Genomic DNA, 27,846 nt, shown 5'->3' with positions numbered 1-27,846 from the left:
TTCTCATGATTTACACTAGTGAATTAGCTTGAAAATGAGGCCCAAAGCTTGTACATATCAGGGAATATACAGCATTATGCTGATTTAGCTTGTTGTCTCAAAGCTTCAAACACAAAAACTAGTTATGTTTTTCTTATTACCTTGTAGAGAAACTTCCTTCAAAAATGATTATATCCCTTGTATATAAAATGAAGTACTTACATACTATGGTAATAGTTGTCAGTTTAAAAACCCTTAAACAGATAAACACAGAATAAAACAAAAACATCACTGTTGCTTGGTAAGATTTTGAATAGTCTCCGATCTCTATGATTCCCATTTAGTTAAAATCCTTGCTTGTAGTATTGACACATACCTGTGTGTGTGATAGGGAGCTCTACTTACTGCTGGAAGGTACATCCTCCTGGCTGTTCTGGAGATTAGCTCCACCAAGCAGACACTCCTTCCTGTGATTGCACTCCATCTCTCTCTCTCTCTCTCTCTCTCTCTGTGTGCAGCCCCTCTCATCCCAGGAGCTGCTGCTTTCTTTCTGTATGTTGGCCCTCCAGCCAGGTCACGCAGCAGATTTCCCTTTCCAGGATGTTCATTCAAGGTCTCTCTCCATAGGCAGTGTCAGGCATAGGGTGACCAGACAGCAAATGTGAAAAATCGGGATTGGGGTGGGGGGGGTAATAGGAGCCTATATAAGAAAAAGACCCCAACCTCAGGACCAGGGGCGGCTCCAGGCCCCAGCACGCCAAGCGCGTGCTTGGGGCGGCATGCCGGGGGGGGGCGGGCGCTCTGCCGGTCGCCAGGAGGGCGGCAGGCGGCTCCGGTGGACCTCCCGCAGGCGTGCCTTCGGAGGGTCCACTGGTCCCGCGGCTCCACCGAAGACGCGGGACCAGTGGACCCTCCACAGGCATGCCTGCAGGAGGTCCACCGGAGCCGCGGGACCGGCGACCGGCAGAGCACCCCCCGCAGCATGCCGCCGTGCTTGGGGCCGCAAAATGTCTAGAGCCGCCCCTGATCAGGACTGTCCCTATAAAATCAGGACATCTGGTCACCCTAGTCAGGCAATCCTCACACTGTGTCTCTTCAGCAGTATTCATATCCACTGCCCTTAGCTTTTCCACTCTGCAGTGGTTGGTAGGGGAACCCAGGCCCACCCTCTACTATGGGTTCCAGTCCAGGGTCCTGTAGTGAACAGTTAAGGTCTGTATCTACATCAGCTTTACTGCTCTTACCCATGGACTCCTTCCTACCATGCTGCTTCTTCCCTTCCTTTCCCCTTACCTCAGGGAGCGGCAGGGGGGATGCGAGCGAGGGGACCACAGGCTTCCTCCCTACTGCTCCCCACTTTGTTGCCAGTCTTCTGGCTGTATAGAATCTCTGTCTATTCTCTCACAGATGAGCTTCCTTCTAACTAGTGTCCCACACAGAACCTAAATCTCCCCCTTTGCAGCCTAATTGGCGGATTGGGCCCACCTGCCCTAATTCAGCTCTCTCAGGGCCACTGTGGTGTATACACACCATTGCACTGTGATATGTGCTTCACCAACCAGTTATAACTGATACAACAAGTTGGCAGCTTGAATATGCCAGAAGGCACCATGGTCTTTTGCATAGGTTGCAGGACTGGGAGTCAGAAGACGTACCTGAGTTTTATTATTGGTTCTGCCACTGATTTCCTATGAGATTTTGAGCAAATCACTTATGACCTGGTTTTCAGAGGAGCTGAGTTGTCAAGAGTAATGGATGTATGCTCAGAACTTCTGAAAATCAGATTAATCTCTCTGCCTCATTTCTCTTTCTGTAAAATGGAAATAATTATATTAATTCATGCTTATATAGTGCTTTTTATCTGGAGATCTCTAAGCACTATATAAGTGCTGAGTGCTGTTTATGTGATTCTGTTAATAATTCTGATATTGCATATTTCAGAAAAATGCTCTTACATGTTGTACATAAGGTAACGGCTAACTATGTCAGTCCACAGGATTATTGTTTTTACCTTCTGTTTGGTGCTAATTTTGGACTATTTAGCTCTTGACTCTTTCACACCTTTCTGTTTTGCTAAAAAGATGTGTTGCAACCACACATTAAATTGTCTCAAATGAAACTGGGAAATTCTTATTTAAGAGTCAGTACCTTACTACCAGATAAATGTTTAGGGCTCTAGTCCCCATTCAGTAAGCAAACAGCTTCTCTTTGAATCAATATCACTATGAGTTAAGTACAGGAGGAAAGTCCCATTAAAGACAATGAAATTTAAACGTGCTTAAAGTTTAGCACACACGTGTGGTTTACTCAATAGGGATGGTTTACTAAAAGGAAGCCTCCAACCCTAACATCAGACATTTCCAAGCAGATGATTTAGAAATAAAGCAAACACTGTATGCTGATGATTTGCTCCTCAGATCCTGACATTGCTATTAGTAGGGTGTTTTTCTCTAATATCTCGAAATCAGGGTGAAATGGGCAAAAAAATGGGGTTTTGCCTCTTACTAAATTCTGCTTCCCAACCCATTTTTTATGTTCTCTTCTGTAATAGAATGCACAAGGATTTAAGTTCTGAGTTGTCCAATTTTTGCCTGACTTTAATTCATCACAATAAACACAGTGTTTCCCAAACTTGGGACGCTGCTTGTGTAGGGAAAGCCCCAGGTGGGCCGGGCTGGTTTGTTTACCTACCCTGTGGGCAGGTCTGGCCGATCGCGGCTCGGCGTCCCAAGTTTGGGAAACACTGAACTAAAAGATAAAAAACTTAGTAGTCCTTATTACCTGGTGGGGGCACGTAGAAACAATAAAAATGGTCTTAGTGCCTCAGTTAACAAATTTATATATGGTCCCTTTCATTTCCATCTCACTTTTCCAGAAGTATTTTTCTCTCTGCTTAGGTTACATTTTCTTAAGCAAGTTTCCCTGCATTACAATTTGGCATACATAAGTCTCAATGCCCTGCTGTGAAATCACATGATGATATCTGGCTTAGTCTACGTTGCTTCACTCTCCTTTTGCAGTTTTTGCTCCCATCTCTGCAGCTATTCAAGGTTGGACCCTTACTTAACAATTCATAAGGGTTGCTCACTATTGCTGTGAGTATGAAGGGTGATGATAGTAAGATATCACGTTTCAGGAATCAGTCATTTTTAATGCCAGAAGCTCTAACCACATTATCTAGTACATAGCTGCACAGTGCACTGGAGATTGAAAGTGCTAGAGGTCTATAAGGACTAGTTATTTTTAGCTGTTATTACAATAAAAGCACCTATGTCACCACTTTACCTTTTTATTTACTCTGTGTGAAATACATCCCGTGGAGAGGGCCAGCACAAGGCCCATGCGCCACTGAAGTCCCACTTGCACCCTCTTTTGAGGGACTTAAAATGATCCGTAGGCATGGTGTTGATATGACGTGTAGGCCCCTTGGTAAAGGTCCCCTGTTCTTTGCAAACAAAACCTGTTTCTGACTTAACAAACTCACTACACCAAACACATCTCTTCCAGGTTATCCATCCAGAAGGGATAACATAAGGTATCCACAAAAAGCTCATAACTTATCGAAACTCATAACCATTGTGAGATGCGTGTATGGGTAATACGTAAGGAATAATGTAACTATAGTGAAAGTATGCTTTGTGGACTTCGAGTAAAAGTCAGTCACCAAGGGATAATGTCGCGGTGCAGGAGGGAGTTGTCACCCCTGCCTGGTTGGCTGGTGACGTAATGCAAAGCTCAGTTGTCTAGCCTTGCTCCACCCCAGGACTATCAATGGAAAACCATCAGAGTTAACTGCAAACAATCAAAACCACTTGGAGGTAAAAAAAAGACACATTACAATAGACAGAGGATCGCCCTGTCTGTGAATAAAGACGAAAGAGGGGCACTCTGTATCCATTAACAGAGGAGACATTATGGAGCAGGGGTGTTTTCATTAAAGTTTTCATCCTGGTTCCTATAAAACCAGTCAGCTCTCTGATAGACTGAACATTGCAGGGAACACCTACTTTACTACATAGAAAACATGACTGTTAATAAGTGTAGGCATTTTATGATTTTGTTTTGTTTCATAACAACTTGTTTCTACCACTCATTTGTTTCTAGTGGAATTTCTATTCCTTCTTAAATAAACCGTCTCTTGTTTTATTACAAGTGCTGTGTGTTATACAGGTGCAGTGATTTAAGGTAAAACTAGTAGACTAGGGTGAAGTGCTTCTTTGGGGGCAGAGGATCTGGGATTTCTGTGAGAAGCCAGTGTCAGGGGCTGGATATAAAGGGGAATGCTTTAAAGGGATGTGGGGCACACCTATTGTTAACCTGCAAGGCAAAGACAGAGCTGGCATAGCTCAGAAACTAGTGCTTGAATGGCAGACAGGCTGGTGGTGTTAGGGAGATACATCCAGCCACTATGGGCAAGGCCACCTTTCACTAGAGGCAGGAGGTAACAAGATGACTCCGGTCCCAGGTACCCCAAGAACAGTCACAGCTGACCATCTGCAGAGAGAGAATCTCATCCTCTGTATGGATTTTATCACATTATTATTACGGCATCTTTCAATATTTAGGTACTATCTTGGGCTAACGCCGTCTCTGCTATACTCCATTGATGTATTTGGCCCTGAGACTTTACTCCTGTTACACAGAAAAATACTAGAATGTCCTCTATAATTCTGTTTGGTTCCAATTTTGTGCTAGTCCTCTACAGTATCTGTTATTGTTAGGTGTTCTGTTACAACAGTGGTTCCCCCGGGTTTTTTTTTTAATTTATAAGGTAATAATTGGAGATATACCAATCTCCTAGAACTGGAAGGGACCTTGAAAGGTCATTGAGTCCAGCCCCCTGCCTTCACTAGCAGGACCAATTGTTGCCTCAGATCCCTAAGTGGCCTCTTCAAGGATTGAGCTCACAACCCTGGGTTTAGCAGGCCAATGCTCAAACCACTGAGCTATCTCTCCCCCACCATTTACTAAATGTTACAGGGGGTTCTTGGGAAAAAATTCCCTAATGGCGGACAGAGCTGTCCCTAGGGTCCCCGGGCAGCATGGGGCCAGCAGCCCAGAGCCCCTGGACTTCCAAGAGCTAAGTAGATCAAGGCAAGCATATCTATCACATTGAGGAGATTTAAACTTCAAGACTCCTTATAAGAAATGGAAAGGGAGGTGGATATTTTTTACTGTTTTTAAAATTAAATAGGCAGCTAGTATTGTTTTTAAAATGATTATGAAGAACAAGTTTAAGCTTTTTTGTAACGTGCATTGTTTGCCTGGACTGCTCAAGACCTGAATGCTTGTGTAGGAGGAACTCTTTGAGTTGGCTTCTTAAATACCTTCCTGTTGTTTCACATCCGATACTCCTTGATGAAACGTAGGAGCCTTGTCTTACAATAGGCTTATTCAATGTGATACAAGCTACAAAAGTGAGATCTTTGAAGAGTGTTGACATTTTCATAATGTAATAAAAATACTGTAATGATAAATAATAATAAATAGTGTGTAATAAGCACGTCATAAACACAAATTTTATATTTCCAAGATCACTGCTTTTATAATTTATACTCAGGTAAAGGAGAAAATCCCTGGAAATATTCATTTTTAGGAGGGGGTTCATGAGACGACATTTTAGTGAAAGGGGTTCACAGGTTGTTAAAGTTTGGGAACCACTGTGTTACAATATTCTCTTGCTCAATTTCACGTTTATTCAGAGAATTTGCAGTTTGATTTCTTCTTGTGCATGTTTTGCCCTGAGGTTATCCCTCTATCTCAGATTGTTTCACTAATACTAGTTGTATGTCTAATACAACATCAGTACTACATTTAATCAAGATTGAGTTTATGCAACATTTTGCTTAAAAGATTTTCAAAATTTAATTTATACCTTGTAGAGTTGGGTTTTTGACTCTGTCATGAAATCAAGCACTTGGAAAATAAGTAATTCCGAATGTGTATTTCATCGATGGGCAGTGTGTATAGAGGCCTGCCTCACTCTTTATAGAGCAGTTCTGCTTGCCTTCAATCTCATTAAAATTGCAGATCCTTTGGGAATTTAAGTCATGGTTTTATTATGCCTCAGGTTAACCACTTTAGCTCTTTTTTGGTAGTCTTCAAAATCTAGTTTTCATAAACTTTAAACAGTTGTCTGTCTCCTGTCAAATGTTCATGAGGCAGTGTAAATGTATTTTGTTTTGACAATAAAGCACCATGTCAGTGCACTCAACTCTCTGAATTTGGGTTGACTAATGATTCATTAATACAATTCAGCTGGTTTTAGGCCTTTTATATTTAACTACTTGATAGCAATTGACTTCACACTTGGAGACCTGGAAAACCAAGCTCCTAGTAGAAAATAATTGACCTCGTTTTCACAAATGTGCTACCACATTTCAGAAATGAGTCTCTGGCTGGAAATCCCTTTATTTATTTAATAACACGTAGCACTTGTCTTTTCAAAGAGTCACACCAACAGTAAGTCTCTCAATAAACCTCTGAAGTAGGTAAATATTATTCCCATTTTACAGATGATGCACAGAGAAGTTCAGGTTAAAATTTTACAAAAGATTTTGGGTGCCCATCCTTGGCCTGATTTTTCAGAAGTGTTGGGATAGGCCATGCCAATTGAAATCAAAGGGAGCTGTGAAAATTAGTACCAAGGTTGCTCAAATTGAACACACAACATCTCAATATATTTTAGCTTATGTTCTTCAGCAGAGTTCAGAGTAAACACAGAAGAAGCCTTTGACTCCCACTCCCCTGCTCTTTCCTGTGCAATCTGTTGCCTGTCACTTTTTTTGCAAAGTGCCCAATAAATGAGTATTTTTTTAATATTACTGAACAGTGGACTCTTCATATACGCATCATGGAATGGAGATTTAATAAGTAGGTGTGACAGTGCGCGACTCACCCCTGCGGCGCCTCCTGCTGGTCGTCTCAGGAAATTAGCGTTTCCAGTCTCCGGAGCGCCCTCTGCAGGCCAGTGTCTGCTGCCCCCAATGTCCCTCCCAGGACCCGGTGCCCCTTTCCACTGGGGCGCTGTCCCCTGGCAGTAACCCCACAGTCTCCGGGTCTCCCCCTCCCAGGGGAACCCCCACTCACTATCCTCAGCTCACCTCAGCATATGGCTACTGCCCAGTCCCCATCTAGCCCGCGTTCACTGGGGCAGACTGCGGTGTATTCACCACTCATCACAGGCAAGGGGGGTTTGGATCTGCTGCCTCTGCCTACCCTTGGGCTGCCCCCTGCAACCCTAGTACCTATTCAGCCTTATACTAGGCCTGCAGCCTGGGGGGTTTCCAGGCCAGAGCTCGCCAGCTCCTCTGGCCTTCCCCCAGCTCTGCTCCTACTCAGGTACACTTCCCAGCAACCAGGCACCTCCCTCTCAAAGGCTAGAGAGAGAGTGTCTGTTTGCTCCTGGCCCACTGCTCTTTTATAAGGGCCAGCTTTGGCCTGATTGGGACATTGGGACATGTGGCTGTTTCCCCAATCAGCTAAGGCTTGCTGCTTTCTTAGCAGCAGCCCTCTCGCAGTCTCAGCCCTCTCCCAGGGCTGATTTCAAGCCCTTCAGGGCAGGAGCAGGTGACCACCCCGCTACAGTAGGACATCCCTCTAACATTTTAACATTTGAATGACTGTAAGGCAGCAAACTGAGGGCTTGATCCTGTAATCTCAGTATACCCAGAACTCCCGTTGTCATAAATGGGAGTCTTGGAGTGTGCAAAAAATTCAGGATCAGGTCCTTACCTTAACAGATGATCCCCAACTCTGGTCCGGCATCCATGCTGCAAGGTCGTATTTTTTAAATACTAATATTCCATTGGAATAAAATGTAGTAGTGGGCATGTAACCAATACCTCAGCCAGGCACTGGGGGTGCTTTTGGCTCCATCTACCTGGTTCTGGTACATAAAGTAGAACCCAAAGCGATTAATAAAGTTTACGGGACGTGTGTTCCTGTTTTTCCATTTGTAAGCAATCCACGGGGTCTCCAGAATGGTGACAGGGAAAAGGCCATTTGTATTATGGTGGATTCCTTTCAGGATGCTATTGTAAATCTGATGTAAATATTAGCATACTTCTTCATTTTTATTATTAACATTTTAATTTTTTTCATATTGCAGTCCTAGTCTAGAGGGAAATTTGACGGACTTTTTAGGTGATGCAGCAGGATTTGCCCATAAAATGATTGAGTGGAATCTCTGAACTGAATACATTCTAAATGATGCCATTGACATTAGGCACCATTGTGAAGTGCCTTGGCGTGGACATATCAAAGAGGCGAAGGGATTGCAGGAATCTGCCTCTCACCCTTCCTTCCCCACCTTCTTGACATCCTGCACAAGATCTAGACTCAGAAGCAATTCCTGAACTTGGGGAGTAGAGAGATATCTCTAGAGCCCTCACGGGTTCAGGTACAATGCAGTGGAAAGCCAGCCAAATCCAAGACATAAACATGTTTCTGTTTTGCTTCATTGTGGCTTTGAACTGCGTACCAGAACCAGCAGTGCTCTTGCAATTGGCTCCCTTTGGGTTGATGCTGCCCTATGCCCCTCTGGTGCAGTCCAGAAACAAAAAAGGGGAAGTTAATACTGCTCAGAGCAGCAGTAGGCAACAAATATGTGAAGATAGTTAACAGTGCTAAGCAAACAGGACTTGATCATTGATTGGTTCCGAGGTGATACTATAATCGGTAAATATAATAATTATTTATTTCATATCCCTTAACAGTAAAATTCTGATGTTTCTTTTTCAGGCATCTTGTTTTCACTGGTGGTCGTGATGTATGTCATCTGGGTCCAGGCAATGGCTGATCTGGAAAACTACATGAATATGAAAAAAATTGATTGCCCAGACTTTGTTGCTTATGTGCACTATGGCTGGTCTTTCATACTGGCTCCTATAGGAATATTTTTTGCTTTGTTTGCAGGAATGCTCTTCCTATTAGTAGGTCGTACTATTCAACTGCACTCTGACTTACCACACATCTAATAATGGGTATACTGGGATTGTGATAAAATTTTTAAACTGGAATAAAAATTATGTACATTATTGCCACTACTACTATATAGCATTTGTAGAGGCACTTCTAGAATTGCTTAAGTTACTTGTTTAATTGAAACGTTCCTATGGGACGTAAAACTCACTATAGGAAAAAAAATAACTTTCATTCCTATCCAATTTCTTTAAGTTCTACATGGAATGGTTCTCCACATAACATTAGATCTCCCTGCAAACACAGGAGGGCAAAAAAACACCAACATAAAAATGGGTCAAATCAGGATTTTCTATGTTTGTCTTAGCCATTTACTTTGTGCCACTGTCAAAAAAGTCCTTGTGGAGAATGGTAAAGACAGAGGAAAACAAGTGTTCAACAGAGTAATTTAATCCACCTCCTCTCCCCCTTTCCAAAACTTTCCTTTGCTTTAATATGAACAAACACTTCTGCACTTAAAAATAGAGTACAGTTGTTCATGCAGTATCCACATGAACTGGGCAGTAGGGAAGATGATTCCAGTGAATAATGATTTGGGGCTAGTATCTACATGTAATAGCTTAACTGTTAACATGATATGTTTTACTGCTATGTAAACATTTGAAAGTTGTATTCTTCTATATTCTGAAATCTGTGTTCATTTGTTGCATGGTTCTGTAAGCCAAAATAATATAGTTGAACTACTAACTAAAGGTATGCCAAAATTATATAATAAAACATATGGTGTAGATTTTTTATATCAAGTTTTTATCTGGACATTTTGTAGATATGTTTGATGATTGGCTTTTTCAAACATTATCTGTGATTTACATACTTTAAATAGTGAAAAATTGCTGTATAATGAGATTTTTAATTAAAAAAGTTTATTATGAACACAATATAAAGTGCACGAACATGTAATTCTTCTGCAGCCCTCAATTTTCTAAATATTTGTATATGAAATCTAGATCACGATAGACCAAATCCTGCTTGCCTGCAAATAGTCCCAATGAAAGCAATGAGACTACTCCAGTGAGGAGGGAAGAAGGATTTGGACCTACATTATGTAACTGAAGATAACTGGCTGTGTGTGTTTGTGCCTGCGTACATGAGTGTAGGTGCTTGTATTCCTAGAGAGGAGGGAGTAGAGTTCTAATATTAGGGAAAGTTATTTTGCTTGGTATTAGTTCTGGTTGAAATTCAATCCATCTGAGAGCATGGGTAGAGTTTGCACTTTGTAACTCAGTGCAAAGTAGTCTTGGGTGATGGAGAAACATAAAGATTATATGTTGGTTTCTTCTAGTCCCCAGTGCTTCCTTCCACAGCTGTTATGAGTACTAATGGCATCTCTAACTGGCAGGAAAGCAGTGACCTCTTAGAAGATGTGGTGGGATAGATTGTCTGTTGCTTCCAGTCTAGCAGCACTGCAGATTAACTCCCCACCCCTTGCAGATGTATTATTATCCTGTCCTGAATTACATGATCATATGCTGTTTCTCAAATAATGCATTATGTCCTCTTTTTTTCTCTATAACCTTAGATATTCAATGGCAATTATGTGAGTCAATTTGAAGATCAAGAACTATTTGACTAGAAAACATTGGCAAGCCCTGTCCAATGCTCCTCAGGAGGGAATCCCTCTCCACAACCCCTTAGGAGGTCAGCAGGGAGTGACACACTTCTCTGAAACCCTTAGAAGCTGTGGAGTGCTGAGAAGCCTCAGAGCTGGGCCCCTTCCTGCAAACCTGACAATGTGTGCAACAGCAACAAATAGATTCTTCAAGGAATGAGCCAAAGGCTCCTGTGGAGCCCTTCATTCAGCCTATGTGCATTTTCAGAACTCTTTCTATGATGTAGCTAAATTGACTAGCTACCTACGTGCAATTCAGCTTTCCTTAATGGTGCACTTTGGGCCAGATTGTGGCATAAACTAAATAGGAGGATAAAGGAGAGATGTACAATATGTTGTTTCCATACCTTTCACTTGGAAATTCAGTGATGCCTTTTTACTGAACTTTGGAATCTTGCCTTTCTTTGAATGGATTATGTCACTCACGTCTCAACAGCATGCTAACTTTTAGTAAAGGCTTGAATATTCCATTTAGCTGGTTACCCTCACTTTCTAGCCTGTACTAAATGGCTGAGACTTGGGACATTTTCACTCAAATTCACACTTTGGAATTATTCTACCATTGTGATGTAGCAATTACTTTAATTTCCATAATCTTTTCTGCTCTTATGGCAGAACTCAGGTGGCACAGAGCAGAATGGTGCCTTTTTTTGTTGAAACCCATTTTTCTCATTTATTCAAAGTACAGTAGTCAGATTAGGGGATATTTTGTTTAGACATCATGGGTTAGATCCTTATCTAGTGTAAAACAGCATAGCTCTATTAAGGTCAGTGAAGCTCTGCTGATTTACACCACCTGAGGATCTGATTTGGTTGTTTGGTTCTACTGTCGGTTGGGTAGTCTCTCCAATTTCCATAAAAAAGCATCAGGGCCAGATTGTGACTACAAGCCCATGCAGAGGCTAGACCCTGCCTTACACCTGTCATGCAGGCTACTTGGACTAGTTGGGTTGAGAGGGGCTTTGTTTACACACACTCACAATACGGCAGCTGGTGGCGCTGAGCCATTGGGCAGAATGTTATGATATGCTGCTGCTGTAGACCAGCAGTAAAGTGGGGGGAAAAGGGTGGGAATGGTGCTCAGAGGTGCTGTTTCCTGAAGCGTCAAGCTGTGCCTAAAAGCCTTTGGTACTTTGGTTTTCAATACATTTAATTACAGAGAAACAGCCTTTTAAGTACTCCAGGAAAGGCAGGCTTGCTAGAGAGTCTTGCTCTGTGGTATTCTTCAGATTTAATGTTTATCTAGAAACACGGGTGATGACACCAGTATTTTCTTGATTAGAGCACAATAAAAGATTTTTAAAAGTGGTTAAATGCTTTAATATCTGGTGAAATTCATCAAATGAATTTTTCCCAACTGTATCTCTATTTTAATTGACCTCGCAGCTGACCAGTCTGTGGGAAATAGTAAGAAAAAAAGTTTATCAATTAATTTATTTGGAAAAAAGATTGTGAAAGGGGACAAATAAATAATAAAAAATATTTTGATCCCAGCTCCTATCACAGTACTATGTTGGAGGCTGGTAGTGTTACTAGGAATCTTGGTCCCCAGCAAAAAGGAGGCTGAGAGGGGCATTCACTTTGTGGAGAACAATGCAGAGACGACACTATGGAGCAGTGCCCTCTGGCAGCCATTTGATGCAGCTGTTATTGGTTCCAGAGGAAGGGACTGATACAAAATGGCAAATGCTGCTGTAGCTGAGATTACAATGAAAGATTCTTCCTAGTTTATTCTAGTTTCTAGGCGGGTTGCTTGAGTTCCTGCTGAGCATGATCTTCATTAGGTTCCTGGTAATTTATTAATATTTAAATTAGTGAGACAAAGGAATTATATCCTTTGTGGAAACAAAGAAAGAATCTGGCTTTATTACTCTGCAGGGTGTTTAGCTATTAGTCACAAACACCAAACAGCCCCGCAATGTGTTAGTAAACTGTTAATAACAGAACATGTGAGTAATATCCGTGCTGCTTTCCACATCCTTGAACAGCTCCTTATTCTCTTTTAATAGATGAACCCAAGTATTAAACCTCACACAGGTGTTAGGTGATAAGTTGTCACAGCCCTTACTCAGTCATGCAAGGAAGTGATGCAAAGTTAAAAAAACTGGGTATGCTTGAGAAAAGAAGACTGAGCAGGGACCAGATAACAGTCTTCAAATATGTTAAGTGCTGTTATAAAGAGGATCATGATCAGTTTTTCTCCATGTCCACTGAAGGTAGGACAAGAAGTAATAGGCTTAATCTGCAGCAAGGAAGATTTAGGTTAGATATTAGGAAAAACTTTCTAACTATACAGATAGTTAAGTTCTAGAATAGGCTGCCAAGGGAGGTAGTGGAATCCCCATCACTGGAGGTTTTTAAGAACAGGTTGGACAAACACCTATCAGGGATGGTCAAGGACAGTGGTCTCCAATCTTTTTATGCCCACAATCACTTTTTGAATTTAAAGGCAACCCAGGATCTACCTCGCCCCTTCCATGAGGCCCCGCCCCTTTCCCGAGGCCCTGCCCCACTCACTCCATCCCCCTCCTCTCCATTACTCACTCTCCCACAACCTGACTCACTTTCACTGGGCTGGGGCAAGGGGTTTGGGTTTGGGAGGGGGTGCAGGCTCTGGGCCGGGGTTGGGGTTGGGACTGGGGCTGGGGTTTGGCATGCAGGAGGCGGTGAGGGGTGCAAGCTCTGGGAGGGTGTTTGGCTCCAGGAGAGGGCTCCAGGCTGGGGCAGAGTGTTGGGGTGCAGGAGGGGGTGCAGGGTGCTGGCTCTGGGAGGGGGCTGAGGGGGTTCAGAGTGCAGGAAGGGTATGGGGTTCTGGCTCTGGGAGGGGGCTCAGGGCTGGGGGTTTGCATGCAGCCTCCCGCTGGGCGGCACTTACTGTGGGTGGCTTCCTGTTGGGGGCACAGTGAGCCCAAGGCAGGCTCCCTGCCTGCCCCAGCTCCACGCTGCTCCTGGAAGGGGCCAAGGCACCTCTGGGAGGGAGGACTGGGGACATGTGGCTCTGCGCATTGCCCCTCTCTGCAGGCACCACCCCTAAAGCTCCTATTGGCCAAAGTTCCCCATTCCCGGCCAGTGAGAGCTGTGGGGGCAGTGCTTGCAGGCACGAGCAGCATACGGAGACCCCTGCTCCCCAGGGGTTGCGGGGGCGTGCTGTCCGCTTCTGGGAGTGGCGTGGGGCCACGGCAGGCAGAGAGTCTGCCTTAGTGGCAGCCCTGCTACACCACTGGAGATCGCGATCGACTGGGAGAGTCCCCAGAATCGACCAGTTGATCGCGATTGACGAGTTGGTGACCACTGGTGTAGGAGGTTTGCCTGGTCCTGCCTCAATGCAGAGGGCTGGACTACATGACCTCTTGAGGTGCCTACCGGCCCTACATCTCTATGATTCTAAGCAAGAAGAAGTAAGCTGCCCCTCACCCTTACTCCCCTGCATGGGCCTGCTCAGATTGTGTCCCCAGCTGAGGAGTAGGGAAGACAAAGAGCTACATGTGCAACACTCTCCTCTGTAGGGGGGCAGGGAGGGGATGGAGCCAGAGTCTCCATGAAGTCCACCAGGGTCTTTGATATTTCTAATTGATTTTACAGAAAAGATACTACACTGATGAGCAGCGGCATAAAACCTTGAAGTAGGTAGAGTGGAAAGAGCCCTGCTTCTGTGCTCCCCTCTCCCCCTCCCACTTGTCAACCAGAGTAGCTGGCCAGGTGCACAGAAAGTGTAAACTGCTCCATTAAAAGGATGAAGTAATTAACTCTTCCCCACAGCAAGGGGGAAGTGTGATCATCTGAGTCATAATTCAGTCCCTAGTCTGCTCCTGAGGCAGTGCAGCTATGCGCTGCTCCTTACTCAGGGCAGACTGTAAAGTTACAATCTTAGCCCCCGTGAGTAACTGCTCACCAGTAAGAATAAGGGGTTCACAATCTGGCCCTAAAGGACTGCAAAATATTCTCACGGCACAAAGCAGAAATTCACTGTCTCTTAAATGGGAATAGCTCTACTTAGCCCCACCCTGAGGCTGGAATTTGAGCTAGTAACAGCTGAATTCAGAAGGCTGAGGCACTAAAGCCCAGTAATTTATGAATCAGACACTAAGCCACAGTCTTGCCGTAGAGGATTGTAATGTCTTGAGCATGCTAGCTACTGAATAGCTTGAATCAAATGTACCATTCTGCGGGTACAATTAAGAATTCTTTCAAATTGAAACAAGGTACATGCCATGTTGGGATGCCGACTTACACAAACTGGCTTGCTTGCACTGTTCAAAAAATGTACTGTTTATATGTGTTCAAGAGAGAGCAAAACCCTGCCTCAGTATACTAATTAGAACAGTAACTTATTCATAGATTCATAGATTTTAAGGCCAGAAGGGACCACTGTAATCAGCTTGTCTGACCTCCTGTATATATCAAAGGCCATAGTATTTCCCTGTATTAATTCCTGCTTCATGACCAATAGCTGTAGCTGAAATAGAGCATAACTTTTAGAAAGACACCCAGTCTTGATTTAAAAATTACCAGTGATGGAGAATCCACCACAGCCCTTGGTACGTTGTTCCAATGATTAATTACCCTCGCTTTTTTTAAAAAAATGCACTTTATTTCTAGTCTGAATTTGCCTAGCTTCAACTTCCAGCCACCGGTTCTTGTTATTCTTGTGTCTGCTAGATTGAAGAGCCCTCTATTATCCAATTTCAGTTTCCCATGCAGGTATTTATAGATTGTCATCAAGTCACCCCTTAACTTTCTCTTTGATAAACTAAATAGATTGAGTCTATCACTGTAAGGTATATATCCCAATCCTTTAATCATTCTTATTGGTCTTCTCTGAACCATCTCCAGTTTATCAACATCCTCCTTGAAGTGTGGACACCAGAACTGGTTGCACTTGTGCCAATTACAGAGGTAATATAGTCTTCCTACTCCTATCTGAGATTCCCATTTATACGTCCAAGGAGTGCATTAGCCCTTTTGACCAGACCATTGCACTGGGAGCTCATAGTTGCTGATTATCTGCCATGACCCCCAAGTCTTTTTCAGAGTCACTGCTTCCCAGGCTAGAGTCCCACATTCTGGAAGTGTGGCCTACATTCTTTGTTCCTAGATTTATGACCTTACATTTGGTGAAATCCAAAACCAGAATTGCAGGGTCCAAGTGGAAAAGTCCTGACTGCTGAAATTCACTATATTAGAATCAAAATATACTCCCAGGTACACTGGAGTAAATCTGGTGTAGCCCAATTGAAGTAAAAAAGGAGTTAAGACAAAACAGAAGTTGGTACTTACTGATTAATGGTGTCAGAAGAGATGAAATATACAAGTATAATTGTATCATATTGTCCTTCAGCCCTCCCCTATCCACTATATCCAGTTTAAGTGGGACAGAATTTCCCTCTCGTCATCAACTTGAAACTTCATCAAAGGACCTACCTATCTAAGAGACTGCTTCTCTCCCCCATGACATGCTTCTCTCCCCCATGACATGCTGCTAAATAGTGGTTAGTAGAGGCACCTGAGCAAAAGCCCAATTGTTATAAAAGATAGTGGGGGGCTGGCAAGATGTTTTCCATTAGTGCTCCTCAGCTTTGGATCTTGTTTCTTACCCAGGTCTGTAACGACCTCAGTTGCCGCTTGTGTAGGGAAAGCCCCTGGCAGGCCGGGCCGGTTTGTTTACCTGTCCTGTGGGAAGGTCCAGCCGATCACGGCTCCCACTGGCCGTGGTTGGCTGCTCCAGGCCAATGGGAGCTGCTGGAAGCAGTGCGGTCCGAGGGACTTACTGGCCACCACTTCCAGCGGCCCCCATTGGTCTGCAGCGGCAAACCATGGCCAGTGGGAGTCGCGATCAGCTGGACCTGCAGACAGGGCAGGTAAACAAACTGGCCTGGCCTGCCAGGGACTTTCCCTACACAAGTGGCGACCCCAGGCCCATCTTTTCTTCCTTGGCTGTGAGGAGATATGTGTTGTGCAGAACTGAGTAGTGGTGGTGTGGGAAGGCTGATTAGTTTGTTACTGTCACTGGTTATTTGAATTGGGTAATCGACAGGTCACTTATTATTTATGTATTTCTAAAAGGTGCTCAAGGGTGGGCAGAGATCTGGCTGGGTGCTCCTGTATTGTAGTTTGTACAAATCAAAACAAATAAATAAAGCATAAGGTGCTGTGATGGGATTACAGACCCCACATGAAGGCAAAAGGAGTGGCAGATCATTATTGGGCCAAGAAGACCCTGCCTCTCAGCAGCTGTCAGGCCTGCTTCCTATGGATGGCCTGCTTAAAAGGGAGCTCTGCCAGTCTGACAAGAGAGAGTGTGGAGGAGAGACTGGCTGAAAGAAGGCAGACAGGCTGCAGCCACTGAGGCAGCGCAAGCTACAGGTCAAGGACTGTGACTGTGAGTAAGACTTGGCTGGGATCGCCCTTCCCACTGACTAAGTGGGGGACAGTCTGGACCTGGCCTCATTGAAAGAAAAAAAAATAGGGATGCAGGATGACCCAGAGGCATTACTGGTAACCTTTGAAAGGGTGGCCCTGGTGGCTAGCTGGCCTGCAAAGAGCTGGATCACTCTTCTAGCATTTCTCTCAACAGAGGCAGCCCAGACTCTGGGGTCTCGACGTGAGGGCTGTACAAGACTTGCTTAAGACAGCCATCCTAGGCTCCTTTGATATTTCTGCAGAGATATACTACCAGTGATTTCAGGGGCTACCTGGGGCACAACTATGGGCGGTGGCCCAGGACCTGAGAGAACATTTCTGGCAGTGGCTCCAGTCCTATGAAAAGTTGGGAGACCAAATAGCCAAAATAATTGTCCTAGAACAGTATCAGAGGGGTAGCCATGTTAGTCTGGATCTGTAAAAGTGGCAGAGTCCTGTGGCACCTTATAGACTAACAGATGTATTGGAGCATGAGCTTTCGTGGGTGAATACATCCAACGAAGTGGGTATTCACCGATGAAAGCTCATGCTCCAATATGTCTGTTAGTCTATAAGGTGCCACAGGACTCTTTGCTGCTGTCCTAGAACAGTTCACACATATTCTCCTGGCTGGAGGACAGGAATGGGTGATGTGCCAACATCCTGAAACCCTCTCCAAGACCATAGCCTTGGTGGAGGATTACCATTTCTCCACAAGGCCCAGGGTGGAACCCCTCGAGTTGGTCCAGTCCCACCAAAACTGACCCAGCTGACAGGAAGGGAGAGTGGGGGGCATGACCCAGAAGAACAGGGCTACCTTGGCCCAGCAAGGGTCAGGGGCAGATCAAGAGTAGCAGGTTGGGACCCCCTTCAGAACCAGGACATAATAAGGGTGAGGGACCTGGGAGCCAGCCCCTCCCTGAAAATGTCAGGAGTTAAGATGGGGCCCTCCTTTGGGACAGGGGCTTGTTTCATGTGTGGTGAGCCAGAACGCTTCTGCTGTGACTGCCCATACATGGACGGCCTCTACGACCAAGTGGCTGAATCAAGGCCCATAAAAGGGGGGCAGGAAAACTATTAGAACCCATACAGGTCAATGGCATGGAGGTGCAAGGATTAACTGACTCGAATTGCTCCCAGAGTCTGATAAGGGAGAGTCTGGAGTGGCCTGAAACAGTTCCCACAGGGACTGTCTCTTTGCAGTGCATTCATGGAGATATGCATCCTTACCCCACGAAAAATGTACAGCTGAGGATGCAGAACCACAATGAGGAGATCTGTGTGGGAAGAGCCCTGAACCTGGCATATCTGGTGATAATTGGGTGAGATTAGAGGGTTTTTAGAGATCTGATGAGGTCTGAGAATGGGAGGCCCTGTGAGGGACCAACAGCAACGCTGGAGAAAGGGAAATGCCAGAGCTGCAAGCCTTAGCAGGTGAAGACAGGAAGGAAGACCCGGGAGAAGGAATATTGGCCCCTGTGGATGATGCCTCAACTGGGGTGGGACATACTTTTCCCAAGAGAGACAAATTATAGGAGAAATTAAGTGAGCTGGCACTGACTGAAATATTTTTGGACAATGTGGATTTAGCTGAAGAACAAAGAAACAACCCATCAAACAACAAGTCTATGAACTACTTGTCCGGGTTAATGGTGAGGTGGTTGAACCCTGATTCCTGAAACAATGGCCACACTTTGAGCTAGCAGGAGAGAAAATAGAACAGTGAAGGACGATCAGATGAGGGAGGTTAGAATTCAATTGCTTGTCCCAGTGAAGTACCTAAGGGAAATACTAGGCCTGGCACATGACACACCCTGTGGGGGACACGTTGCTCAGGAGAAAACACTCAACTGAGTGACATTTCATTTCTATTGGCTAGGTGTTCACCACAAGGTAGAAGAGTACTGCACCTCTTGCCTGGAATGCCAGTGGGCAAGTCAAGGCAAGGTGCCCTGGGGCTTGCTGTTACACCTCTCTGTGGTAGGGACTCCATTTGAGAATATTAGCATGGACCTGGTGAGCCCATTGGAAAAGAGTACAGCCAGGTTCCAGCACATACTAGTCATATTAGATTATACCACATGGTATCCTGAGGCAATTCCACTCTGCTCCACAAAAGCGAAAGCCCTTGCTCCAGAGCTCATGAAAGTGTTCATCCAGATGGTTAATCCTCAGGAAATAATCACAGATCAGGGCACCAATTTTATGTAGCAACTTATGAGGGAACTGTATAGCCTGGTCAAGATAAAAGCTCTAAGAGCATCAGTGCACAACCCTCATCCAATGGGCTGGTAGAGAGATTAAATAAGACTTTGAAAAGTATGCTGCGGAAGTTTGTACTCTTGGAGCCTCTCCACTGGGACCAATTATTTCTGCCACTCCTGTTCACCATCTGCAAAGTCCCTCAGGAGTCAACAGGATTCTCCCCATTCAAATTACTGTATGGGAGATTGCCAAGGAGAATACTGGGAGGATTGAAGTTCCAGGCCATGGACTCGGTACAGTATATTCTATGACTGAGAGAGATGTTAAAGCCTTTAGAAGAGTTTGCAAGAGCAAATCTAACCAGAACACAAGAGGGGTAAGCACAAACATACAACAAGGGAACTCATGTACCGGAGTTCCAACGGGGGGCTTGGGTGTTACTCCTTCCCACCTCAGAATCCAAACTGTTGGCTAGATGGTAAGGCCCCTTTGAAGTGATGAGATGAACTGGGGCAGTAAATTATAAACTTTGTCAACCTGACAAGAGGAAAGATACTAATGTGTACCAGGTCAACCTGCTAAAGGCCTGGAAAGATCAGGAAGGGCTCCTGGTAATGCCGTTTCCCCCAGAACTGGAACTTTGGCCCCTGGCTCCTGCAGCTCCACCCCAGTCCCAGTGGGAGAAGATCTACATGTGGAGCATAATCAGCAAATTCAAAATCTCACCCAGTTCTTTTTGTTAGTCTTTTCCACAGTTCCAGGACAGACTCACCTAGTGTTCCATCATATAGAGACTGAAACAGAGAAAAAGGTGAGAGAGAATTTTTAGCCATTGCTGAGGCACATGTGGGAAGTGGTACAGAAGGAACTGCAAGCTACATTAGACCTTAGGGTGGTCACAGAGTCACATAGCAAGTGGTGAAGCCCTGTAGTGTTGATATCTGAACAGGAAGGGTTGACTAGATTCTGCATAGACTTCAGGAAGGTCACTGTGTCCATATTTGATGCCTACCCAATGCTGAGGGTTTACAAATTGTCAGAGAAGTTAGGAGCCATCGGGTATATCCTCATCTTTGACATAATCAGGGTTTACTGGTAGATTCCTTGACTCCAGAGTCCTGAGAAAAGATGATCTTCTACATGTTTGGCCTGTACCAATTAAAGATTATGCCATTTGGCCTACATGGCACGGCACCACCTTCCAAAGGCTGATGAATAAGGAGCTTTGGCCTCATGATCAGTATGCAACTGTGTACATCGATGACATCATCATCTATAGCAAGTCCTGGAATGATCATTTAAAACATGTTGCAGTGGGCTTGTAGGCACTCAGAAGTTTTGGACTTACAGCTAACCCCAAATGGCAAATGGCTATTCTTCTCCCTTCCCCCAACCTCCTGAGAGATCCTGTGGACTCAGGAAAGGGGAGAGGGGGTGAGGAACTGTGGCTTGGCTGCTGGGCCCCTGGACTTCCCAGGAGAGCAGCCTCAAGGCTTGGAGAGACTGTTTGGCGGTGGCCTGACCACTAGGTCTGCTGGCTCCTAAGTGAAGCCTGCTACAGGTGCCTTGCAGAATAGGCAGTGATGTAAAATTGGATAAATACAAAGGGATGGTCTCTGTGATGTTACTTCTAATACAGCAAATTGTTCTTTCCCATATAATGCCCTGAAGGAAAGCAGAGAAGGATGGCATTAGCATCATCAGTGAAGCAGGGAGGGGACCACACATGGACATTTCCCTCTAAAATAACTTAGGTGGGATTCAGACATCAGACTGGCCAAGAAAAATCTCTGAATTAGTGTCCCTTTAAGATGGAAACAAAAGTATGGTAAATAAGAGAGAAACCCAGAGAGATCATGAAAAATGTTTCCTCTCTACATCAAATTGACTTATCCTCTGTTATGTGGCTTTACTTTGAAACAGATCAGTCTCACTGCAACACGTTTAATGCTGCCAGCCACCACATGCTTATTTGGCAGCTATTTAAAGCTCATATCATATTGCTCTGTTGCAATGCTAGGAACCCACGTTCCAACTGGTATACAACTGATCTAAACAGAAATCAGCTTCAGGTTTTGTTCTCTAAAATTAAATGTGATGGCATGATCTCTATGATCCTTTTTTTTTTTGCATTATTACTTTTTAGAACAGTGTTTTGCTAGCACCACAGGGGAAATTCAGTTGGGTTGTCAGTCTGATACACTGTATTATCAGATAGGTTAGCTTTTCCTCCTCCTTACATTTGCTTAAGAGCTTATAAACCACAGAGAATAAAAAGTGCTAAATAGAATGAAATGACCTGTCAAGGATAGATATAGTATTTGTGAATGACTTAAAAAAATGTACCAGCTTCAGGCACTTCAATCTGACTGAGTCTCTATGTTATCTTGAAACTTGGCCCTTTTCTTTTTTTTCTCCCAAGTAAAGTGCTTTGATGGTCATTGATCTTTGATGGTTGCTTCTTGAAAAGGGCCCATTTTGTCTTCCCAAATTAAGTCCAAGACCCGGTTTTCATAGCAGTAGAGGGCAAGGATGATTAAATGGGAAATAGATTTAAATCCTGCTCTTAATATAATGGGTCTGATCTTGAATTTTACGAAACATTCAACAAAGTCAAGACAAGCAACTCCCAAGAAGAATTAACCAGTAAGCACTTTATACAGGATTTGGAGGTTTTATTAGCAGAGGATAGGAGGATTTTCTATGTGGAGTAAAGTGACCAATGTTGGCTTAATGCAGCTGTTAACCCTAATAGATAAATTGAACTGAGGAGTTTGGGTGATCAAATTACATTTAACCCATCTCAGAAAATATGTGATAATGTTGTATGCTGAAGTACCAGAGGAATGGTAGGTATTGGTAAGGGCACTATATTTTTGGATGCAGTTCTGCTTTTTTTTTTTTTAAGGGTGAGGCAAGCAACAGTCATGAAAAGGAGAGTAGTTAAGTCAGAAACTTTTGCAGGTTGTAGGACTTTGGCCATGGGTGGTTTGGAATGACCATTGGGTGGTTTCAGCAATGTCCTTTTTCTGGAATATTCCTGAACAAATGATAAAGTTTACCTTAAGTTGCTTAGGTGAGATCCTCACTCCTACTGTGGCTCTTCATGCCACATATGAGGGCCAGAGCAGCATAAATAGGGCTCTAAAAGCTCCAGTTCCAACTATAGGAAAATTCTCCCTGTGTAGGCACCATGGAAGACAGCCATGTAAGGTCTTCTGAGGGCTCCTTTGCTCAGGAGTGGGTAAAGGTGGCTTAAAGCCAATTTAGCTCCTGTGCCACGAGTTCTGCACTACCCGCACCTCTAAGCACAGAATATCGTCCATAGTGTCTAGGCAAAAAGGCAGCTTAGAAACTGACTGTGGTGAAGTCGTTCAGTGTCATAGATTCTTCCAAGAGAAGCGAAGGCACTGCAGAAGTAAACAGTTGTGGCTGAGGTGTAGCAAGAACTGGCATTGTGGGATTCAGTCTCTCCCTCTAATTGACCAGATGCAGAGAGAGAAATAACAAGTTGTAGAGCAGAGACCTATTATTCTAGTTCCACCTTTGAATAAAATAAATGTACTTAATCAAAACACAGCCAGTGGAACTCCTTAGCACTAAATATTGTTAGGGCCAAGAGCATGGTGACTTTCAAAAAAGAATGAGATATTTGTAAGGATATGTTCATCAACAGTTACATTCGATAGAATCTTTTTTTTTCATAAACCCTCATGATTCAGAGAAAGAAATTCCTATAGACTATTTCATAATTTTCACATTTCATCTGAAGCACCTGGCTCTGGCCACTGTTACAGAAAGAAAACTTGATTCGATGGACTATTGCCCCAGATTTTGCCTGTCTTAATCACATTGGGTGGTGCCTTATTCTATGAATAATCCCATTGAAATCAATGAGGCTACTTGCTAAGTCTTACAGTATGAGTAAGGATAGCAGAAACAGGCTCTAAATTCATAAGAGCTAGATTCTGAACCCCTTACTCAACATACTAAGCAATTACTCAACCATGTAATCCCAGAAAAATCAATGATTTGGGTAACTACTTACTATTGTGAGTAGGTGGTTCACAATCTGGCTTTATTAGAATATTTCTTAGTTATTATGGAAAAGTTGTGTCTGGCTTCTTTTGAACAGAAAAATGCCTGAAAACAAAATAAGTATTGTTACACATATTTCAACTTCTTAATAGGTTTTTATTTATTTATTTATTTATTTTTAGAAACGTATAGCAAGGTAGAGGATCTGACAAACAAACTTGAAGAATCAGTTATGCCAGAAGGCCTTTTTCTCATTTTCTTAGACTATGTCTACACTCAAAAGTTAAGTCAACACAGCTATGTTGCTCAGAGGTGTGAAAAATCCATACCCCGGAGCGATATAGTTCAGCAGACCTTACCTCTGGTGTGAACAACGGTAGGTCAATGGAAGAATTCTTCTGTTCACCTAACTACCACCCTTTGGGGATGTGGATTAACTATAGCAATGGGAGAACCTCTCCCATCGCCATAGTGATTGTCTACCCCGAAGTGCTACAGCGTTTCAAGTGTAGACAAGCCTTTATGTTATACACTGGTTAAGCAACATAAGAGTTAATAAGCAAATGTAATTGATATACAATACAGGCACATCCAGAGTGGTATCCTTGGAGAACCGTGCTGAAACTGTTGCCTGGTAGAGTGACACTTTTCAGATCTTTTAAACCACTTTCATCTATGTTTAAACTCAGCTTTTCCCCTCCAGAGCTGGCTTTGCACATGGATGCTGGTCTTAAAGATATCAGAGGGGTAGCCCCGTGTTAGTCTGGATCTGTAAAAGCAGCAAAGAGTCCTGTGGCACCTTATAGACTAACAGATGTATTGGAGCATGAGCTTTCGTGGGTGAATACCCACTTCGTCAGATGCATGTATCCGACGAAGTGGGTATTCACCCATGAAAGCTCATGCTCCAATACATCTGTTTGTTAGTCTATAAGGTGCCACAGGATTCTTTGCTGGCCTTAAAGATAGTACTTCCCTGTTAGTTTTGGCCCCCATTCTCAAATTAAGCACAATGAGACAAGTTTTTGAGAATGGTTAGGTTGCTGGTGTACTGAGTCTGCTCCCTATCAGGCCAACCAATAGTGTCTCATTGTTTACTTGCTCCCTGTGTATCTGTATCCATCCCGTCTTTTGTCTTATACTTAGACTGTAAGCTCCTTGTGTCAGGGGCTGCCTTTTTGTTCTGTGTTTGTAAAGGTCCTAGCACAACAGGGTTCTTGTCCATGTTTAGGGCTTCTAGCTGCTACAGTAGTACAAATAATACGTAATACATTTCTCTTTCGGTAAAACCCATTCAAGTTAACTTGCCTGACTGGATCCAACGAGCTTTAGAGTATGGGATCAGTGGCGCACTACTACTAAGTGGAGAGAAAAAGTTACACCCCTTTTGTCCCAAAATATATGACACAAAGCATAAGAAAATCATCATCCCCATAAACTAACCACACAGCGAAGAACAAAGTAGTTCCATGACATTTATGCAACCCCTAAGTTTGTTAGAAAACAGTGTTACAAGTCCATGTCCATACACCAACACATATGTTATGGTCATCAGCTAGACCGCACATATTACTGCTGATGGAGCACCTGAACTCAAGAACTATAGACCTCTGTTACTTCAGCTAAATGAAAATCTACCTTGAAATTGAGGCTACCAGATTAGTGGGACAGCCACCAAGTAAGATAATTACAGCCATTCACTTCAGTGGAGCTGAATGGTATGAGTGAAGGATTTGGCCCAAACATATAAACAGCTCTGATTCTGTTCAGTAGAAGGCAATGATATGAATACTCTACCCATCATTTAGTGCTTTGGAGAGTATGGTATATATTCTCTTCTTGCTCTGGATTTATAACCCACATTAATGTTATTAGAGTGTAATCATTAATTTTACAGGGAGTTGCATACACTCAGAAAGAGGGGAAATGTGGTTCATGAGTTAGACCAAACAGGAGCCACAGATGAAAAAATAATTCTCCAGATCCTGGCATCTGTGTCTTTTGAACACATACTCTCTGACCAGTCATGTTGCAGGTTCATTGGCTCTGTTACTACTAGTGTAGTACCTAGTGCATAGAGATATTAAGTTTATCATCCAAACAGCTGCACACAAGGGTGTGTCAAACAGAGCAGTGAAGGAGAAATAAGGCAGCAATTTAACAAGAGGGTTTAACCAATGCTGACTTTTTCATCCTACAAGTCTCTGCACCAAGATATTGCTGGCAAGCAATTTGAGAGTTATAGTTAAAGCCTAAAAGGAGCACTTGTACCACAGGAATTTCTGAACTTTTGATCTTTAGAACATGAGGCTTTGGAAACTAACCTTTCTGTCCTATCTATAAATATACATACATGCAACTTTATTTGTGTAAGATGAACTACAGTATCTATTTCATATATCTACATTCATATTTGATATGTATAACATACATGAGAAATCTATATAAAATATATCACACTCTGTAAGCAAGATAGAAATATTGGCAGTCTGTGTATGCAACTGTCAGTGAGACACTATTCTGACTCATCAAATCAGGGGCAGAAATTTCTCTGTAGAGAGGTGGAGTATTTGCGACCGATTCTCTTGAAGCTAGTTTTATGATGAACAAAAATGTAGTCCATGACAGAGCAGAAGTACTAGGCTTTTTGCAAACATATAGGGAAATGAGCAAAGAATTATTCTATGGAATAGAAGCAAAGAGGGAAATGCAATTGAGGCTGATTTACAATGAAATCCAGATTCAGCTTCCTTAGTTTGGAGTAGGGTGACCAGATGTCCCGATTTTATAGGGACAGTCCTGATATTTGGGGCTTTTTCTTAAATAGGCTCCTATTACCCCCCACCCCTCTCCTGATTTTTCACACTTGCTGTCTGGTAACCCTAGTTTGGAGAGAAAGAAAGATGTGTGTTGTTTTTTGTACCAGGGCCCAGAAAAGGAATAAAAATGTATGCTGCAACGCTGCTGTCTGCCACCAGAGGGCTTCATTTCATCTGTAAAGGAAGCTTTTTGCTGAAAATCCTAATGGGTCTGTGACAAAATCTCACTGATGAGCTATTTAACAAGAAAAAGAAAGCTAGAGCTTTTTTTTGAGTAAAATATGCTCTGTTTTCTTTTCAAATGTCCTTATCTTTGGTTGAGATTTTCCCCAGTTGGTAGAGTCTCATTGGAGCCATCGCAAACAGCACATTTCCATCAGAAGTTGGAGGATTAAAGAATATGGGCCCCGAAGTTTTAAGACTTTCTTGGTATAAAGGCACCCATTGTTCATCAAATGGTCTGTGGTCCAGTTTCTAGCACCTTCAGGCCCGCACTGGAACCAAAACAAACAGCAGGAAGAATCCAGGTCAAACAAAGGACATGGTCATGGAAGCTGGTACTGCCCTGAAGAGAAAAAGGAAATAGACTGGAGGGGTTTGGAAATTACTCTGCTGTAGTTAAGATGTTTTGGGATCACTGTTCAACTAAAATGAGGAGGAGCAGCAAAAAGCCAAACTACCAATTAAAGGAGCTGAACATTTCCTAGGTAGCATACAGCTCAAAGATCTTTCACAGCAGTCAAAAGGGATTTCTGTCCTTCAGCCGAGAAGAATATTCCCAGCAACAGAGGGAGTTAAAGCTCTAATAAGAGGTTTCCAATTTTAGAAATTCTCTCCTCCTTATAACCCCTCAATTTTCCCAACATTTTTCTATATCTGACATTGTATGAAGTCCACACTGTTAAAGATACATTACATAACTCACTAGCTTGCCTAATAGTCTGGTGTTTGTCATTTATTTCTAAAATATTTTGGCACTTTTCTTCCAAAGTTATCTTTTCCCTCAGTTATGGAGGGATTTTTCAATTTCTCTTGTTATTATGTACATTATAATATTGCAGTTCTTTATGCAGAAAACATTTCCAGGGCCAGACATGCTGGTATCAGGGAACCAAAGACTGAAGAAGAGCAGTGGCTAAAGGCATATAAGGAGAAGGGAACATAACACAAAAACACAATGTCATGAGTTTGGACACAGTGTGGCAAATTCATCCCTGCTTTAACTACATTGACACCTGGGATGAATTTGGCCCTGAGTTTGAACAATCCGTCTGATCTATTAGACTCTTTTCTCCTTCAGGTCTCTGGTTGAAATACTAGCGCTGCTTCTAAGGACTGTGGAGTTGTGCAAAGAGTTTCTGGGTATTAATCATGCTGGCATAGATCCGTTTTCCTTGTGATAAGAGAAGAGCTAAATCTGGAAGAAAAGGAGGAGAATCAATCTGCTTGATTGCTATAGACTCTTCATTTTGCACTCCATAGCCCCTTGCCAAGCTAAACAGCAGGGGATCCTGTCTCTGATCAGCTCAGTTCTTCCCAGCAGGTGTCACTGTGGAATGGGGAAATGTGTTTCGAGTCCTAGTGAACTGATTTCCAAACCACAGATTATGAGCCCTAACTGCAGCCACTGACAGAGCCATGAAGATAACAGGCCATTACATTTGAAAAACTTTCATAATGAGATCTGATACATAAATAATTTTCACCCCTTTTACGAAGACAACAACAGTAAATACAAGTGCTGAGTTCTAAAATATTTCTTAGAAATGACTAAGAGATACACAGTTCACAGATCAGTACACTAAGTAGTAACAC

At 43.3% G+C, this 27,846-nt stretch overlaps 1 protein-coding gene across 1 annotated transcript in view; it reads left to right on the top strand.

The window, feature by feature from the left end:
• The window catches only part of TMEM182 (transmembrane protein 182), a 32,581-nt gene extending 22,327 nt beyond the window's left edge, over positions 1 to 10,254 (top strand). The window contains exon 5 of the mRNA XM_039497144.1: positions 8,722 to 10,254. Within this exon, the coding sequence (XP_039353078.1) occupies positions 8,722 to 8,957 (236 nt within the window). The 3' untranslated portion in view covers positions 8,958 to 10,254. The remainder of the gene's footprint in view (positions 1 to 8,721) is intronic.
• The last annotated feature ends 17,592 nt before the right edge of the window (positions 10,255 to 27,846 follow it).

Source organism: Mauremys reevesii, linkage group 1, assembly GCF_016161935.1.
Source record: "Mauremys reevesii isolate NIE-2019 linkage group 1, ASM1616193v1, whole genome shotgun sequence".
Taxonomy (NCBI): domain Eukaryota; kingdom Metazoa; phylum Chordata; order Testudines; family Geoemydidae; genus Mauremys; species Mauremys reevesii.
This window is presented reverse-complemented; position numbering and strand designations above follow the sequence as displayed.